General features: G+C 43.2%; 1 protein-coding gene across 1 annotated transcript in view; it reads left to right on the top strand.

Annotated features, from left to right (window-relative positions):
- Positions 1-6,087: 6,087 nt before the first annotated feature.
- LOC307234854 (unconventional myosin-VIIa-like) overlaps positions 6,088-17,436 on the top strand; it is a gene marked incomplete at its 5' end in the record, with an annotated part of 37,052 nt that continues 25,703 nt past the window's right edge. The window contains 14 exons of the mRNA XM_080006718.1: positions 6,088-6,192; positions 7,444-7,557; positions 8,168-8,320; positions 10,998-11,182; positions 12,315-12,436; positions 12,609-12,751; positions 13,455-13,568; positions 14,513-14,581; positions 14,711-14,795; positions 14,926-15,002; positions 15,301-15,420; positions 15,671-15,813; positions 16,317-16,527; positions 16,819-16,954. Of these exons, the coding sequence (XP_079862844.1) occupies positions 6,088-6,192; positions 7,444-7,557; positions 8,168-8,320; positions 10,998-11,182; positions 12,315-12,436; positions 12,609-12,751; positions 13,455-13,568; positions 14,513-14,581; positions 14,711-14,795; positions 14,926-15,002; positions 15,301-15,420; positions 15,671-15,813; positions 16,317-16,527; positions 16,819-16,954 (1,777 nt within the window). The remainder of the gene's footprint in view (positions 6,193-7,443; positions 7,558-8,167; positions 8,321-10,997; positions 11,183-12,314; positions 12,437-12,608; positions 12,752-13,454; positions 13,569-14,512; positions 14,582-14,710; positions 14,796-14,925; positions 15,003-15,300; positions 15,421-15,670; positions 15,814-16,316; positions 16,528-16,818; positions 16,955-17,436) is intronic.

Below are 17,436 nucleotides of genomic sequence, written 5' to 3'. Positions count from 1 at the left end.
TAACACGCTTCCCTCTACACGGAATAGTGCATTTTCCCTTTTTTTGCTCATATGTCACCGGCCTCAAAACGAGTTGAATTACAGACAACGAGGAGGTCGTCTGCCGAGTCTTTTCACATTTGATCAAAGAATCCCAATACTAACTGACATCGGAGAAAACCCTGTTTGTCTGAGTCATTGTGCTTGTGTGTGGCTGCATTGTTGTGTGTTTGTGTTGTGTCTTGGTTCAGCTCACTGAGTTGGAACATTCCAGGGAGATGAGAGACCTGTTGGAATTCATTCAATCATCTATTCATCCATTTGCTCATTTATTCATCCATTCAACTGTTTGGCTCCCAGAAGAACACAGTGGACCAGGTCATGGAGTGGAGGAGGATGATGTGTGTGTGTGTGTGTGTGTGTGTGTGTGCATGCGTGCATGCGTGCGTGTGTTCGTGTGCGTGTGCGTGTGTGTGTGTGTGTGTGTTTGTGTGAGAGAGAAACACACTTCGCTCCCTTCCATTCATGCAGAACCCATTATGTGGGAAAACATTTGTGTACAATGGCAAGGCATGCACATTTTTAACAGAGTACACAGAGAAATAACATGCAGGGATGTGTGCGCGCACACGCACATGCACACACACACGCACACACACACACGCACACACACACACACACACACACACACACACACACTGAAGGACCATTACATGAGAAACTATGAATTATGGAATACAACATGAATGCACTGGTACGATGTTGGTAGTGAACTGTGTTTTTGACTATTTCAATTTTTTTTATCATTTATATTTATACATATATATGTATGTATGCATGTGGTCAATTATTTTATTCATAAAAAACTGAGCTTGTATTAGTAATATGGAGTACAGTATGCAGTACTCTAGACATCATGGTGTGAATGCTCATGTTAACTGTCAGCTGAAGTCGGAGCGGGACGCCTGCTTGGCGGTGGGTTTATGGGCTGTTGAACAGTTTTATGTGATGTGCCCGGGCTAGCTTTATGCGTGTTGCCTGTGACCTTATGTCGGAATGATCCATCTAAATGCAAATGAGATGAGACGACACCGGACGCTGCAAAGCATGATGGGTAGGCAAGACAGGTTTTTTTTTTGTCTCCAGGATTCTATAACTTTAATTTATTTTTCCTATAGCAATTGAAAAAAGGGTATATAATGTGTATTTAACTCTGTCCAAAAAAGGAGATTTGAGCATATTGACTTTCCCCAGAGTATATAGAGGAGTTAGCTGAATGGTTGAGCTGATCAATTACTAATGAATGCTGCGATTAAGTATCCCATTGTCTTCGAAAATGCACTTAAACCCCCATTTCCATCCCAAGTCCAATAAAGATCTGTCTTGCAGTGCCCTGAGGGCCCAGAGCCCCCGGTGTTTCACTGATTAAAGCAGTCGTGGGATCTAATCAGCCTGTGTCGTGGTTCAGATGGAATGAAAACCTTTATTCATTCTCCACGGTGCACGGTTTCCCTGGTGTACCGTTACAGCGTGACGATCATCGTGGTGTGAGCCACCAGGGGGCAGTGTGACACCAGGATAACAGTCCCACCCGGCACTCACTGGGCCAATACCAATGGCCTTCCCTTGGCCCTAGCCCCTGGTTTTGGAGTGTCCTCGGGGTAGTGGCCCTGGGTAGTCGCCCTTCAGAATGGAGCCAGATTGTCGTTTTCCCAGCTCAGTGTTTTGGTAGTAAAAAGAAAGAGAAATTCAGGTGTCGCATCCCGAAATGGGGTGGTTGTGGGCACGCTAAAGTAAAGTACCTGAATGTTACATAAGCATGTAGTACATAGCCCATGGTGACTGTAATGCTCTCAAACACGTGCTCCACCAGCACCAACACAGTACATTCTGGCATTGCCTTTTCCTTTTGGTTAAGTGTAAAGTCATATTATATATCATATATTATATATTATATATGTCATATCAGACTTTGTGTATCATTTCCTTGTGTTCCATGAAAGTCCGTATTTTCTAACCCCTAAGTCTACACAAAATCAGACCCTGTTGCTTTCAAAGACACACAATTATTCAGGAAGAAAGTTTGTGTTGATGAATTTGCATCATGGTGAACTGACACACAGTATATTGCCCATTTTCTTTAGCAAACCCACAATTGCCGCCGTAATGTTTTATAAATGTCACTGAGGATGGTTTTCCTTCACTGACATGTTCTGCAATGCTCTTCAGATGATGCTGATTCAGGAACGCTCTTCATTCTGATGCCTGTCTGCATACCTCCCATGCAAAATATTCATTCTCATAACTCAACATGAAAGACCTTCCGTGTGTGTGTGCGTGTGTGTGTGCGCGCGCGTGCGATGACACAGTCATTAGCGTAAGCCGTCTCCCGCCTCTCCGTCTGTCTTAGCGACAGCACACCCGTTTCAATTATTCACCTGCTGCGAAGGCAGAAAGTCGCCCCCGTCGCCCATCACGTCACCATGTCGCCATAACGACACAGTGTCACCGCTCACACCTCCTCAAACATCCTCAAAACCGCCTTGGTGACCGGGGGAGGTGGAAAGTCTGCTTCCTGCAGCCAGTTTGGTGGTAGACGGTTTTTTATGTGTGTGTGTTTGTGTGTGTGTGTGTGTGTGTGTGTGTGTGTGTGTGTGTGTGTGTGTGTGTTGGTGTGTGCGTGTGTGCGTGTGTGTGTGTTACAGCTTAGATCCTCTTTTGACGTTGGAACTGTGAAAAAGTGAAACTGGATCGCCTGCGCGGTAACACTAGACCTGTGTAACTTAAAGATCCGGCAGAGGAATGAGAGCAGGAGGAAAGTCCAGAAAAGAAACTCCCCAGGGAGCCGTTTCCAACGCGTGACATCATATAATCATGTAACCATCATATAACCATCACATATTCCATCACACAACGGTCTCCGTCAGCGCCGCTAGAAGGAAAAGTCACTCGCGCTGAATGAAGGACCCGTTGCCCTCGTGCCTCGTGGGTCATCATGTAAATAAAAGCTCTGCAGGAAAAGTGGAAATGAGTTTTTCTTCAGGCCTTGTTGACACTTTTGTGACGGTGCCGATTTACCTCGTAACGCGTCTCGCGCCGTGAAGCTGTAGGTTTCAAAAAAAATTAAAAATACCATTATGTATGTAAGGGTGGGGGTTAGGGACACATGGGGTCACGCTACACTCAGTATGTTTGGGTGGCTGTCACCTGGGAAGTCAGGGAGTAAAAAGGTTCCAAACATGGAGGAAATTGATCAATGTGGATGTCTTTCCGGAGCGACACGCCGGACCATCGGTTTGGCCGACCGCAGGACGCAATCGATCCTGAAACGACTGTGGTGAAAGGCCCCCGGGGGCCGCTCCACCCGCCTGTGTTTCAAACAGCTCTCGGTTGGGGAAAGCTGATTGATATTTTTATTTATTTATTTATTTTTTACTTAAATGGTTCTTCCTTTGTCACTTACCAGTGGAGCTGAAGCCCCATATCTATCTATCTATCTGTCTGTCTGTCTGTCTGTCTGTCTGTCTGCCTGCCTGCCTGCCTGTCTGTCTGTCTGTCTGTCTGTCTGTCTGTCTGTCTGTCTGTCTGTCTGTCTGTCTGTCTATCTATCTATCTATCTGTCTGTCTGTCTGCCTTTCTGTCTGTCTGTATGTCTGTCTGTCTATCTATCTGTCTATCTGTCTATCTGTCTATCTGTCTATCTGTCTGTCTGTCTGTCTGTCTGTCTGCCTGCCTGCCTGCCTGTCTGTCTGCCTTTCTGTCTGTCTGTCTGTCTGTCTATCTATCTATCTATCTATCTATCTAACTGTCTATCTGTCTGTCTGTCTGCCTGCCTGCCTGCCTGCCTGCCTGCCTGCCTGCCTGTCTGCCTGTCTGCCTGTCTGTCTGTCTGTCTGTCTATCTATGAGGGAGAGGGAGAGGGGGAGGCAGAGGGAGAGGGAGGCAGAGAGAAAGCAGAGCAAAAGACAGAGTGAAGGAGATAGAGTGTTGGATTGGGACAAACCCGAGGTGAAATAAGGGAGACTCCTGGAAGAATGAGGGATGGGGGAGAAGAGAGAGAAAGGAGGGTGTGAAACAGATAGAGAAAACAGAGAGAGAGAGAGAGAGACCAAAGAGATCCTGCTGCTTTAAATATTTCATCAGCTGGTTTCTGATATTGTGGCGATGGCCCTGGGTGCCCTCTTCCAGAGAGAGAGAGAGAGAGAGAGACATGACAGCTGGACTCTAAGTTTTGTGGTGTTATGTTCTACGCTCTGTTTGCCAGACAGGGTATTCTCTTAATTAAACTGACAATCTATCTCTCTCTCTCTTTCTCGCACGCACGCACGCACGCACGCACGCACGCACGCACGCACGCACGCATGCACGCACACAAGAAGAGAGAGAGAGTTGTGTATATAGAGTGAGTAAGAAATAAAGACAGAAGAAAGTAACAGCAGCTTGGGAGAATGTGAATGAGGATAATGACTTTGCAGAACATTGGAAACAAAGGGATGGCAGGGATCTAGTTTCTCCAGGGGGAGAGGAAGAGAGGATCGTGAGAGGAGGAGGAGGAGGAGGAGAGGAAGAGGAGTAGGAGGCGAGTGAAGGAGGTGAAGAGCAGTGTGTCTGGTTTCATCCACACAGGACGTCAGCCAGACCATCCTGTCTGTCTGATGCCACTGTCTGTTAGGGATCAGACGGTGGAGGGAGGTCCCTGTTTACTGACTGTTTACTGTTTACTGATTATTTCTTGACTATTTACTGTCTGTTTACTGTATTGGCGTCGCCAATTTTAAAAGCACAGCATCTTCTTTTGCACCTTTCTCTGTTTTGTCTTTGTTTTGTTGTCCCTCTTTTTTTTAAAGAATTAACAATAGAAAATGTCATTACTACATTAAAAATCCACCTTTTAATGTTATTTCACTGACACAGAACAGAACACATATATACATATATGTTTACACACACACACACATATATATATGTGTGTGTGTGTGTGTGTGTGTGTGTGTGTGTGTGTGTGTGTTCTGTTTTGTCTCTAGGACTGTCTCTTTTTGTCTATAATTATTTGTGGTAATAATATTATTTGTATTATTGCTCCTATTTATATGGATACGCACCCCACTGTATAGGACACACCTGTGGAGGAAGTGACATCACGTTGCCACTGGAAACAGGAGAGGCTGTGTGTGTGTGTGGGGGTGTGTGTGTGTGTGTGTGTGTGTGTGTGTTTGTATGCGTGCGTGTGTGTGTGTGAGCATGTGTGCGTGTGTGTGTGTGTGTGTGTGTGTGTGTGTGTATGTGTGTGTGTGTGTGTGTGTGTGTGTGCGTGTGTGTGCGTGTGTGCGTGTGTGTGTGCGTGCGTGTGTGTGAGCATTTGTGCGTGTGTGTGTGTGTGTGTGTGTGTGTGTGTGTGTGTGTGTGTGTGTGTGTGAGAGACAGCAGCAGTCAGAGGTATAGAGAGCATGGAGCATGGCTTCTGGCTGGAGGTGTATTCTGCCACTTTCTTCAACTTTGGACCAAACTTTCACGGAGCGAACCTGGAGAGTGGGAGAGCAATTTTCAAGAATATAAAACAGACAACCGTTTCCCATGGAATTTTTGCCTATTTGAGGATTTTACAAAAAGGGGAGATAACACGTGACGGACTCAAACCGTGATACCGTATCTAAATAACCGGCACCTTCCATCTGCACATTCCTCCTGGATTCCTCACCGTTAATGTGGATTACAGCTCATTGGATGAGGGATTTTTTGAAGACAATTCCACTTAAACAGACAATGTTTTAGCAACTGATTCCGCAAATGGTGGAATCAGTCCTGTCGCACCGAGGGGAACCGCTGCTTTTCTGAGCACGATACGTTTGACACGGAAACGTCTGATTCTCTTCACACATCAAACTGGAACACGTGAAATGATTCATCATTGTTAAATTTTTCCTCAAATGAATTAATTTAGACCTTGACGTGTGTATAAACAGCTCTATTGGACATTTTCCGGTCAGTGGATATTCATTTTGCTGAAGCGTGGACTTTACTACATAGAATATTGGACATTTTGCTCCATGTGCATATAAGCCTGAAGGTTGCAGCCTGACTGTGTGTGTGTGTGTGTGTGTGGTGAAGATGTACCGCCGTAGAGATCACGTGGAGCTCTATGAGAAGGATCAGGCCAAATGGGCACTTCTACGCAACGTCAACACTGTGGTCAAACACACAACGCTGCTGCCGGTACGCTGTGTGTGTGCATGTGTGTGTGTGTGTGTGCGTGTGTGTGTGTGTGTGTGTGTGTGTGTGTGTGTGTGTGAGTGTGTATACGTATGAGGGAGACAAATTGTATGTCTAGTTACTTTACCATCCACAAATGTGTGTCTGTGTGTGTGTGTGTGTGTGTGTGTGTGCGTGTGTACGTGTTTGTGTGCGCATCATGTATGTGTTTTTCTCTCCACTTCTTCATTCCTGTATCATAATTATGTGTAATAATTGTTGTGAATATGGTTTGTCTGCCTGCGTGTGTGCATGTGTGTGTGCGTTTGTGCATGTATGTTTTTACATAGACACAGTATGTGCACTCATACTGCATGTGTGTGTCTCGTCACCAAGTGTTATTTTTTTATTATATATATTTGTTAGTATTTTTATTTTCTTTTTATTATTATTTTTATTATTATTTATTATTATTATTATTAATAATTAATATTATTATTATTATTATTATTATTACTATCATTATTATTATTATTATTATTATTATTATTATTGTTGTTGTTGTTGTTGTTGTGGTTGTTGTTGTTATTATTATTATTATTATTATTATTATTATTATTATATTTTTAATTCGTATTTTTATTTTATTTTTTTAATTATTATACAGTTAAGTCATATATAAAGTATGCAACACAGTTCTTTGTTATATGATTATTATATCTATATTAACATAAATTCACCCTCATCTTCCATATTCTCTCTTTCTCCTTCGCTCTATTCTACCAAATTGAATCGCCAGCCTCCAGCTTAAGTAAAGGTTAATACTGTTTCAAATGTGGTGATGTGAAACCTAAGACCGAGGCTGAGAGGTTTGGGAAGGCAGCTTGAAGCGGTTCAGCTGAAATCACGTGGGACCCAAAATATTTCATCATCACTTGGATCCTGGAAACACTTGGGGAATGTTCACGTCACAATAAAATCTAAAATCGAGGAAAAGGAAAGCCAAACATGACGGGAATGCATCACTGATGAGCTTTCCTGTTTGATACTGTTCCCGATCCTCATTCTGGTCATAATGAAGTTTTAATTTTATTCTCATTCCACTTCCCGCCTTCCAGTCGCCATGGGGTTCTATCGAAATTTTCAAACACGAAATTATTTTCCAAATCTTCCGATCCTCCAGCGCAAATCTCCCTTTTCCGGTCACACTTGGTTTCGAACCCTAATTCTGAGTCTTTCACTTACACTTTCTTGTTTTTGTTGTTGGATGTTCAGGGGGACTATATCTGGCTGGACCTCAAGACTGGCCGGGAGTTCGTCGTCCCGATCGGAGCCGTGGTCAAACTGTGCGACTCGGGTCAGATCCAGGTCCTGGACGATGAGGGCAGCGTGAGTTCTATGGAAACCTCCTCAGAACGTGCTGGTGTGCTACTCCAGTCTGAAAGCATCTCCTTCCATGATTAAACAATGAGATAACGTAAGATAGGATAGTAGGGGAGCAAGCACAGAGAGTTTGTACATTTAGTATTAAACACGAAAACATGTTAATGCAATATAAAAATAAGATATAGACAGCTCAAGATATGTGCAGTGTAGATTTAGAATGAAATAAAATAGAATGAATATACAAAATATAGGAAAGACAGAAAATACAGAAAATATACAATATCACACAACAGCACATAATATAATGGTTTTGTACTATATAATAGAATGATATTGATGCATACAGTTAAACATCCTACTGTGAATAAAAAATGTAGGCTTTCATACCAGAAATATGAAATATATACAAAATACAAATAGCTGGTTATAGTTATATTCAACAGTAATATAATGAAGGCTATTATTCAAGTTTATATTTCTAAATGATATTCATCAAGTGTATAAATAAGAGTCTGAGAGTGACACCGATCCATACGTCCCAGTGTTCAACAGTAAATCCGTCAATTTGCCGTCGTAAACCCTTTAACTTCCAGTGTGTTTGTAACCCCTCCAGGAGCACTGGATCTCCCCCCAGAACGCCACCAACATCAAGCCCATGCACCCCACCTCCATCCACGGGGTGGAGGACATGATCCGCCTGGGGGACCTGAACGAGGCCGGCATCCTGCGCAACCTGCTCATCCGATACCGGGACAAGCTCATATACGTAGGCAGCAGACTGGTGTATACTGGTTTTACACTGGTATTAAACTGGTTTATACTGGTTTTACACTGGTATTAAACTGGTTTATACTGGATTTACACTGGTTTTATACTATTTTTACACTAGTTTAACACTGGTTTATACTTGTTTTAGACCGGTATTACACTGATGTATACTGGTTTTATGCTGGTTTTACACTGTTTTTTACTGGTTGTACACTGGTTTTACTCTGGTTTTACACTGGTCTATACTGGTTTTACACTGGCATTATACTCGTTTATTCTGGTTTTACACTGGTTTTACACTGGCTTTACCCTGGTTTTATACTGGTTTTACACTGGTTTTACACTGATTTTACACTGGGGATTATACTAGGCTTAAACTAGCTTTAAACAGGTTTTACACTGGTTTTACACTGTTTTTACACTGGTATTGCACTGGGGTTTATACTGGGGTTAAACTGGCTTTAAACTGGTTTCACACTGGTTTATACTGGTTTTACACTGGTTTTACATTTATTTTCCACTGGTTTTCCACTGGTTTTCTACTGGGTTTTATACTGGGGTCAAACTGGCTTTACACTGATTTTACACTTATTTTTAAACTAATTCTACTTATTTTTACCTGGTTTTCACTGGTTTTATACTGGTTTTACACTGTGGTTAAACTGGCTTTACCATCAGGGCTGCATGTGCACTGTTAAAGGAAAAGACAGAATGATACCAGTGTGCACACATTATTTTAATTTATAATTTTTGCAGTAATATATATATTAGATTGTCAACCTGTTTGAATACTTTTCAGACTTTCTCGGAACAGTTGATGAAAATCTTGAACAAATTTTTTTCCGGACCCCTCACCCTGTTACGTTCTCCTTCACATCTGGGAACTGCCCAGTGGAACCAATTCCCTCCCAGTTTTCCCAGAGCTGTCCTTTATGTTCTGCACTTCTCGGGGTTTGGCTCACTGGACTTTCTCGGCACATTCTTTTATTCTCATTCTTTGCATAATTTGGAGCGTCCCTGTTCACCCACGGCCTTCCACTAAAGCCCGCCGGGAGCTTCCAGTGGAGCCTCACCGTACCTCTCTGGGCTCCTTGGAGTTCCCAAATGGAGCCGAGGTCAAAAGCATCTTAGTGTTTACAAACTGGGATTTCCCCAATAATAACAGTAACAATAATAGTGCTGGGAGGTAATACGTCCGACCACAACCCTCTACAATCCTCTTGTCCACTGATCTGTCTCACCCTGTGTTCTGTACTTTCTATCCTTTCTCCCTCTTTTCCCTGTCCCCCCCTCTCCTCCTGAAGACTAACTGCGGTGGCAGGGTGAGTTGGTCGCGCGCCGCACCAGGACCCTGATGCATGGCCGGGGAGAGAGAGAATCCAGGGGGAAAACCAAGATATTTCAAAATGTGATTTGTTTGCTAAAACCTCAAACACAGGAGCATTACTGTACCTCCTGTAACGGAAGTTTAAAAACTGTACAAAAGCCATATACAGTTTTTGTTTGCTTTTGCATTTGAATACTATTTTATAATTGGGATTCTGGTTTATTTTTATATACAGGCGGAATAACGCATTAAATACGTCGTTCCCCTGGGTTTTCCGGTAAAACACTCTCAGCGCTGTGACCCGAGCTGCATGTGGCTCCGTTTCCAACATGGACGCAGGTTCTCCAGTGGCTGAAAGTGATACGGATACCGTGCTCTCTCGTTGCCACAAACACTCTGCACCATCTGAACTAGGGGACCTGCGCCAGCTCTACACCACCAGCACCCACCCGGAATGCATTTACACTTAAACAGAATGCATTTATGCAATCCGGACAGCGAGCAGGACACATCCGAGCAGCAGGGGTGGATGGAGCCTGCGATCCATCTGGCTTGTTGCATCCATCCATGGAAAATCATCTTCAGAAAAGTCCTCAGTTATAGCAAGGAACATCAGTAGAGTCCCAGGATAAGATTTTTTTTTAATATAAAAAGAACCTTTGTTTTTTTTTATTCTATCTTTAATAATTTGTATTGTTTTAATAACAAGACAATAACATAATAACAACATAACCAAATATAATAAGAATAAGAATTAGAATAAGAATAAGAATGAGAATAATGATAAGAATAAGAATAAAAATAAGAACAAGAATAAGAATAATCATTTTAATAAAAGGCAATTATATAGTAATAATTAAAAAAGCAAACAAGCAAATTACATTGGCTAAAAAAAACAAATATTATACTACAGTTGGATCATCAATGTGGACCGTGAAGGATCACAAACTTTCCTCAGCCAATTTCTATACATTTCTACCATTTTTTCTCTTTAGTTATTGGTCTCTAATCCTTAGCCTTCAATTACGCGAAGCAACTCTAAAATCATTCTCAGTATAAGTCTGAGGCGACCTCATGGCACGTTGAAGCATCATCATCATTATCGTCATTGTCATCATCATTATCATCAACATCTGCCTGCACCTCCACCTCTCCTCTTCATCCGTCTCCATGATAACACCCAGTGTACTTATCTTACTTACTTACTTACTTATCTGTGTGTGTGTGTGTGTGTGTGTGTGTCTGTGTCTCTGTGTGTGTGCGTGTGTGTGCTTGCGTGCTTGTGTGTGTGCGTGTGTGTGCGTGTGTGTGCGTATGTGTGTGTGTGTGTGTGTGTGTGTGAGGGAAGACTTACACGGGCTCCATCCTGGTGGCGGTGAACCCGTACCAGCTGCTCCCCATCTACACGGCCGACCAGATCCGCCTCTACACCAACAAGAAGATTGGGGAGATGCCGCCGCACATCTTCGCCATCGCAGACAACTGCTACTTCAACATGCAGAGGAACAACCGAGACCAGTGCTGCATTATTAGGTGGGGCTGTTTGGAGGGTGTGTGTGCGCGTGTGTGTGTGTGTGTGTGTGTGTGTGTGTGTGTGTATGTGTGTGTGTGTGTGTGTGTGTGTATAGAGTCTGTGTGTGAGGGTTTGTACGGAAGTGGGAGCGGAACAGATAAATCCTAACATTACACACACACACACACACACACACACACACACACACACACACGTGTGTGTGTGTGTGTGTGTGTATGTTCCAGTTTTTTCTAGTTTTTCTAGTTTTTAGTTGTAGTTTTGTTTTTTTTTAACTTTTTCTAGTTTGTCTAGTTTTAATTTGTCAATCTATAACATTACAGCAAGTGTCATGTTAACATGACGCTTAACATGCGGCCTCTTTGTGCAAATTCTCAAAACTGCAGATAAATAGTAAAAAAAAAAAGTTACACAAGTTTAAGAGACCAAACAAGCTGGTGAAAGTGACTCCAATAAAGTTAAATAAATAAATAAAATCTTATTTTTAAATGTAAATAAAAAAACATGGAAATATAAAAAAAACAACATTAAATAAATAAAGAAGCAACTACAATTTAAATGTACTATTTTGTAAAAAATGAAAATCTAAAAATGTAAGAAATGTTTACCAAAAACATGTAGAACAGTATAAAATTGGGGCAAAGTGAGCAGAATCAAATGAAGTAAAAGCGCAATGTGTACGTAAATGTAATCATAGATGTAGTTTACGGAGGTTGGTTGGAATCTTCTAAATAATTCACTATTTGTATTTATGGCTGTGTGATCAGGGCATGTGGACTTGTCTGTTTGCGTTACAGTCTGTCTATTTGCGTTACACTTCATATTACACTAACATACAAAAATACAGCTTGCGTCTTGCACTTGTATCTGGTTGAATTCAGAAACAGAAGCTCATGCACTTCAGTTGGAGGTCCCTCCAATTGTCAATATCTGCTTTGATTGTTTCAAGCCTCTCATGGAAGTGGCTTTGGAGAAAAGCATCTAAATGAATTAATGTAAAGGGACATTTAAATGTGTGTGTGTGTGTGTGTGTGTGTGTGTGTGTGTGTGTGTGTGTGTGTGTGTGTGTGTGTGTGTGTGTGTGTGTGTGTGTGTGTGTGTATGTGTCTGTGTGCGTGCGTGCGTGTGTGTCAGTGGAGAGTCTGGTGCAGGCAAGACAGAAAGCACGAAGCTCATCCTTCAGTTCCTGGCGGCGATCAGCGGTCAGCACTCCTGGATAGAGCAACAAGTCCTGGAGGCCAACCCTATCCTGGAGGGTAACACACACACACACACACACACACACACACACACACACACACACACACACACATACACACGTGTCTTGATTTCTGTGTGCAGTATTGGTGTACTGTCCAGTGCCAATCGCCAATAAACTCATATAAGCAGCACTAAATTGGGGTTTTCTCCCCCTTCTCCCCGACGCAGCCTTCGGTAACGCCAAGACGATCCGCAACGACAACTCCTCTCGTTTTGGGAAGTACATCGACATCCACTTCAACAAGAGAGGAGCCATCGAGGGAGCCAAGATCGAGCAGTACCTTCTGGAGAAGTCCAGGGTCTGTCGGCAGGTAAGCAGCTGCACCACGTGACCAGGAAGCACCTCAGCACTGCAGGGCGCGGCCCAGCTGCCGCCTGCTGAGACGGTTAAAAAGTTGTTATGGAGAGGTGTTTCTGGCTGTTCTTGGTTTGGTTCCATGTTTTTATTAAAATTACTAATGAAAGAGGTTTTTTTTTAATGATCTAACGACGCCCACACGACAAACAAGCACAGACAGTGGCGATTATAATAGTGTTCCAGGAGTTCTGATGTACCGGTCAATCCCGGTGGTGATGCATTTTCAAATTCTTTTAACATTTCGGAAAATACCTTGAAATTTGTTTTTCATTTTTGATAACCCCCCCCAAATCATCAAAATTGTATGTTTTATCAATGATTTGGCGCCCACTTGCAGTTTCCTCATCGGCCACTAGGGGGGAACGGCCCACATATTGAAAATCGCTGTTTTGATTTGTATGATTAACTTGCTCTCATCATTTAACATTTTAATCTCCTGCTCCTTTGGAAGCGGGTGTGAAGGTCGTCCTTCACAATTTACATAAATTTGTATATTTACTTTTTTACATGTTTTTGTGCAATAATTCTGCCAACTATTTCCATTCCCTCTCTCTCTCCCTCTCTCTCTCCCTCCTTCCCTCTCTCTCTCCCTCTCTCTCTCCCTCTCTCTCTCTCTCTCTCTCTCTCTCTCTCTCTCTCTCCTTCTCTCTCTCTAGGCTCGTGATGAGAGGAACTATCACATCTTCTACTGCATGTTGAAGGGCATGACCACGGAACAGAAGCAGAAACTCGCGCTGGGCAAAGCCACCGATTACACCTACCTGACCATCGTAAGAAGCACGACCATCCATCCTCATCCATCCACCCTTATCCGTCCATCCTTATCCATCCATCCATCCTTAGCCATCCTTCCTTATCCATCCACCCTTATCCATTCATCCATCCTTATCCATTCATCCTTATCCATCCACCCTTATCCATCCATCCTTCCTTATCCATCCTTCCTTATCCACCCACCCTTATCCATTCATCCACCCTTATCCATCCATCCATCCTTATCCATCCATCTTTATCCATCATCCTTATCCATCCACCCTTATCCATCCATCCTTCCTTATCCATCCACCCTTATCCATTCATCCATCCTTATCCATCCACCCTTATCCACCCATCCATCCTTATCCATCCATCCTTATCCATCCACCCTCATCCACCATCGTTATCCATCCATTATCATCCACCATCCTTATCCATCCATTCTCATCCATCCAGATGGAGCGACGCCACATTAAAACATGAACGCTGCTATTAACACGTTAACTGTTTCGATTATGGAGATGGATGCACGCAGGTCCATAAAGTCCAACCAGAGACAATTCAATTAAACCATTCAGCTTTACTACACAATACCTAGTCCTTGTAAATATAGCTGATAGTTAATAGTCATCGTTAAATGTAATTCCACCATATGACATTTTAAATACCCAGGAGTTCACGAATCAACACGCGTATCACAAACTGACCATGTCTTTCTCTCTTTCTATCTGCCTCTCCATCTCTCTCTATCTGGTTCTATAACTCTATGTATATATATCTATATAACTCTTTCTCTCTCTCTCTCTCTCTGTCTCTCTTTCTCTCTCACTCTCCCTCTCTTTCTCTTTCCCTCTCTCTGACCCTCCCTCTCTCTTTCTCTCTCTTTCCCTCTCTCTCTCTCTCTCTCTGCCTCTTTCTCTCTCTCAATCTCCCTCTCTCGCTCTCTCTCTCTCTGCAGGGAAACTGCACCGTGTGTGACGGCCGTGACGACATGAAGGAATACTCCAACATCCGCTCTGCGATGAAGGTCTCATCCAGAGTTTCCAGTTCACAGTTTGTCAAAGCGACTTCAGCTGTGACGAGACACTGTATAAAAACTTTAGCGGCTGAAGACGCTGAAATAAATCCTTCCCATGCTGTTTTTCTGCTGCTGCAGGTGCTGATGTTCACAGACACAGAGAACTGGGAGATCTGCAAACTGCTCGCTGCCATCCTGCACATGGGGAACCTTCGATATGACGGTACAGCACACACACACACACACACACACACACACACACACACACACACACACACACACACACACACACACACACCGTACCTGACCACAAAGACTGACCTGGCTTTCACCTGTTGACCTTTGACCCCCAGCACGCACCTATGACAACCTGGATGCCTGCGAGGTCGTTCGCAGCCCTCAACTCACCACCGCTGCTACGCTGCTGGAGGTGACACACACACACACACACACACACACACACACACACACACACACACACACACACACACACACACACACACACACACACACACACACGCACACACACGCACACACATTGATGAATGACCAGCGTGTCCTTCACACAGATAGAGATCTAAGGTTCTAAAGACTCTGTTGTCCTTAATGAGATGGAACACAGCACCACCTAGCGTGTGAATTATTTTGGTGTCTTTGTGTGTGTGTGTGTGTGTGTGTGTGTGTGTGTGTGTGTGTGTGTGTGTGTGTGTGTGGGTGTGTGTGTGCAGGTGGACAGTAAGGACCTGATGAACTGTCTGACCAGTCGGACGCTGATCACCAGAGGAGAGACGGTTTCCACTCCTCTCAGCATGGAGCAGGCTCTGGATGTACGGGACGCCTTCGTAAAGGTGACATGCACTCACGCACACGCACACACCCACACACACATATAAACATACATTTCCATGCTGACCTCATTTAACCTTGGCATGAGGTCAAGGCAAACAAATAAGTAGGTGTAATAACATAATTTTCTCTGATTGACCACTGCACCGCTCAGTTACTAACCCACCTCTTATTAGTGGCTTCATTTATGACTCGATGTGTGTCTGACTGTGTGGCTGTGTGTACATGTTTTTATATTTGTGCGGGTCGTAGGGAATATACGGCCGCCTGTTTGTGTGGATCGTGGATAAGATTAACGCGGCAATCTACAAGCCTCCGTCCAACCAGCCCAAAGCCCTGCGACGCTCCATCGGGCTGCTGGACATATTCGGCTTTGAAAACTTCACAGCCAACAGGTAGAAAGCACCACACCTCAAACATATAAAGATCAAGTATGTACTAATAGTGTGTGTGTGTGTGCGTGCGTGCGTGCGTGCGTGTGTGTGTGTGTGTGGTTGTGTGTGCATAATCCTTCACTTGCTAAAAGGGTTTTGTTTCCAAATAACAATCAATCAACAATCTAAGATCAATCTTTCGTGCGTTTTCTACGTCTGATCCTTCGAGTGTTGTTGTTGTTTTTGGGTATTTTTGTTTGGTCAGAATGTCCTAAAGGTTTTACATTTCTTGGCCGAAAGTTGGTAATATGACCAATATGACCAATATGACTTCAGGTGTATACTGTATATGGGCAGAATAAAGGTATTTGCCGTTTAATTCACTTATTTCTTCATATACATGAACTTGATGCTGCCTAATGCACGATGGATAAATACATATTTCGGTTTAGTGCGTCAGTCCAGAGTAAGACACTGTCATATTTCACTCGTTAATTGTGTCTTCCTCCCCCCGTCGCTTGTAGCTTTGAGCAGCTGTGCATCAACTTCGCCAACGAGAACCTGCAGCAGTTCTTCGTGCGCCACGTGTTCAAGCTGGAGCAGGAGGAGTACAACCTGGAGAACATCAACTGGCAGCACATCGAGTTCACCGACAACCAGGACGCGCTGGACATGATCGCCATCAAACCCATGAACATCATCTCCCTCATCGACGAGGAGAGCAAGTTCCCCAAGGTCCCCCGGAGTGTGGAAATACAATAACACTCATAAAAAATGGATAGAAATATTGACCTCATGTCACCCACACGAAAATCAAAGTGTGTGACGTGCTTTACAATAAAGTCTCAATTTGCACGGCCATTTTCACGCCTTTGAGATGGATGGACACGCGAATGATCTTCTGCTCTGATTTTGATTGAAACGACATAAAGCTTAACCCCAACCCCCTGCAAACTTCATATGGACTGAAGCACCGTTCTAATGGGTTTTTTTTTCCTCTCTCCTTGGTATCCCTCCCCCGTCCAGGGCACAGACACCACCATGTTGAACAAGTTGAATTCTCAGCATAAACTCAACACCAACTACATTCCTCCCAAGAACAGCTACGAGACCCAGTTTGGCATCCAGCACTTTGCCGGGGTGGTTTACTACGAGACCAAAGGTAAAGAGGGAACTGGTGGGGGATCTGCGCCCCCACCGCACTTTCAGGGAATAGTGTTTGAGAAGTATTCCAATATTACACTACTGTTACGTTTTGGTTTATTACCGTCATTATGGTGGCTTTGTATGTGCAATGCCGCACATTTCTCAAGTTCATTAACTAATAGTTACTAATAGTTAACTAATTAATTAATAGTTATATTTTCACGCATTCCTACTTCAGGGATCAATGGCTGGCAAACAAAAGGTACAATATTAATAAAAAGAAAAGTGAAGCTAAAGCCAGACATGACACAGACAGATTCAACCTTCACCAGAGAAATTACGATGTTCTCTATGGACACCTGTCTGACACCCGTGTGTTTCGGGACCATCATGAAATAAATGTATAAAATTATTATTTATTTTATCAATTTCTTTGTATTCATTATTTTTTATTATTATTAAAATAAAATATTCAATAGCTAAAAATAACAATAAGAT

The sequence above is a fragment of the Zeus faber genome (assembly GCF_960531495.2).
Source record: "Zeus faber genome assembly, chromosome: 9".
Lineage (NCBI taxonomy): Eukaryota > Metazoa > Chordata > Actinopteri > Zeiformes > Zeidae > Zeus > Zeus faber.
Note: the sequence above shows the minus strand (reverse complement) of the source record. Positions and strands in the feature narration are given on the sequence as shown.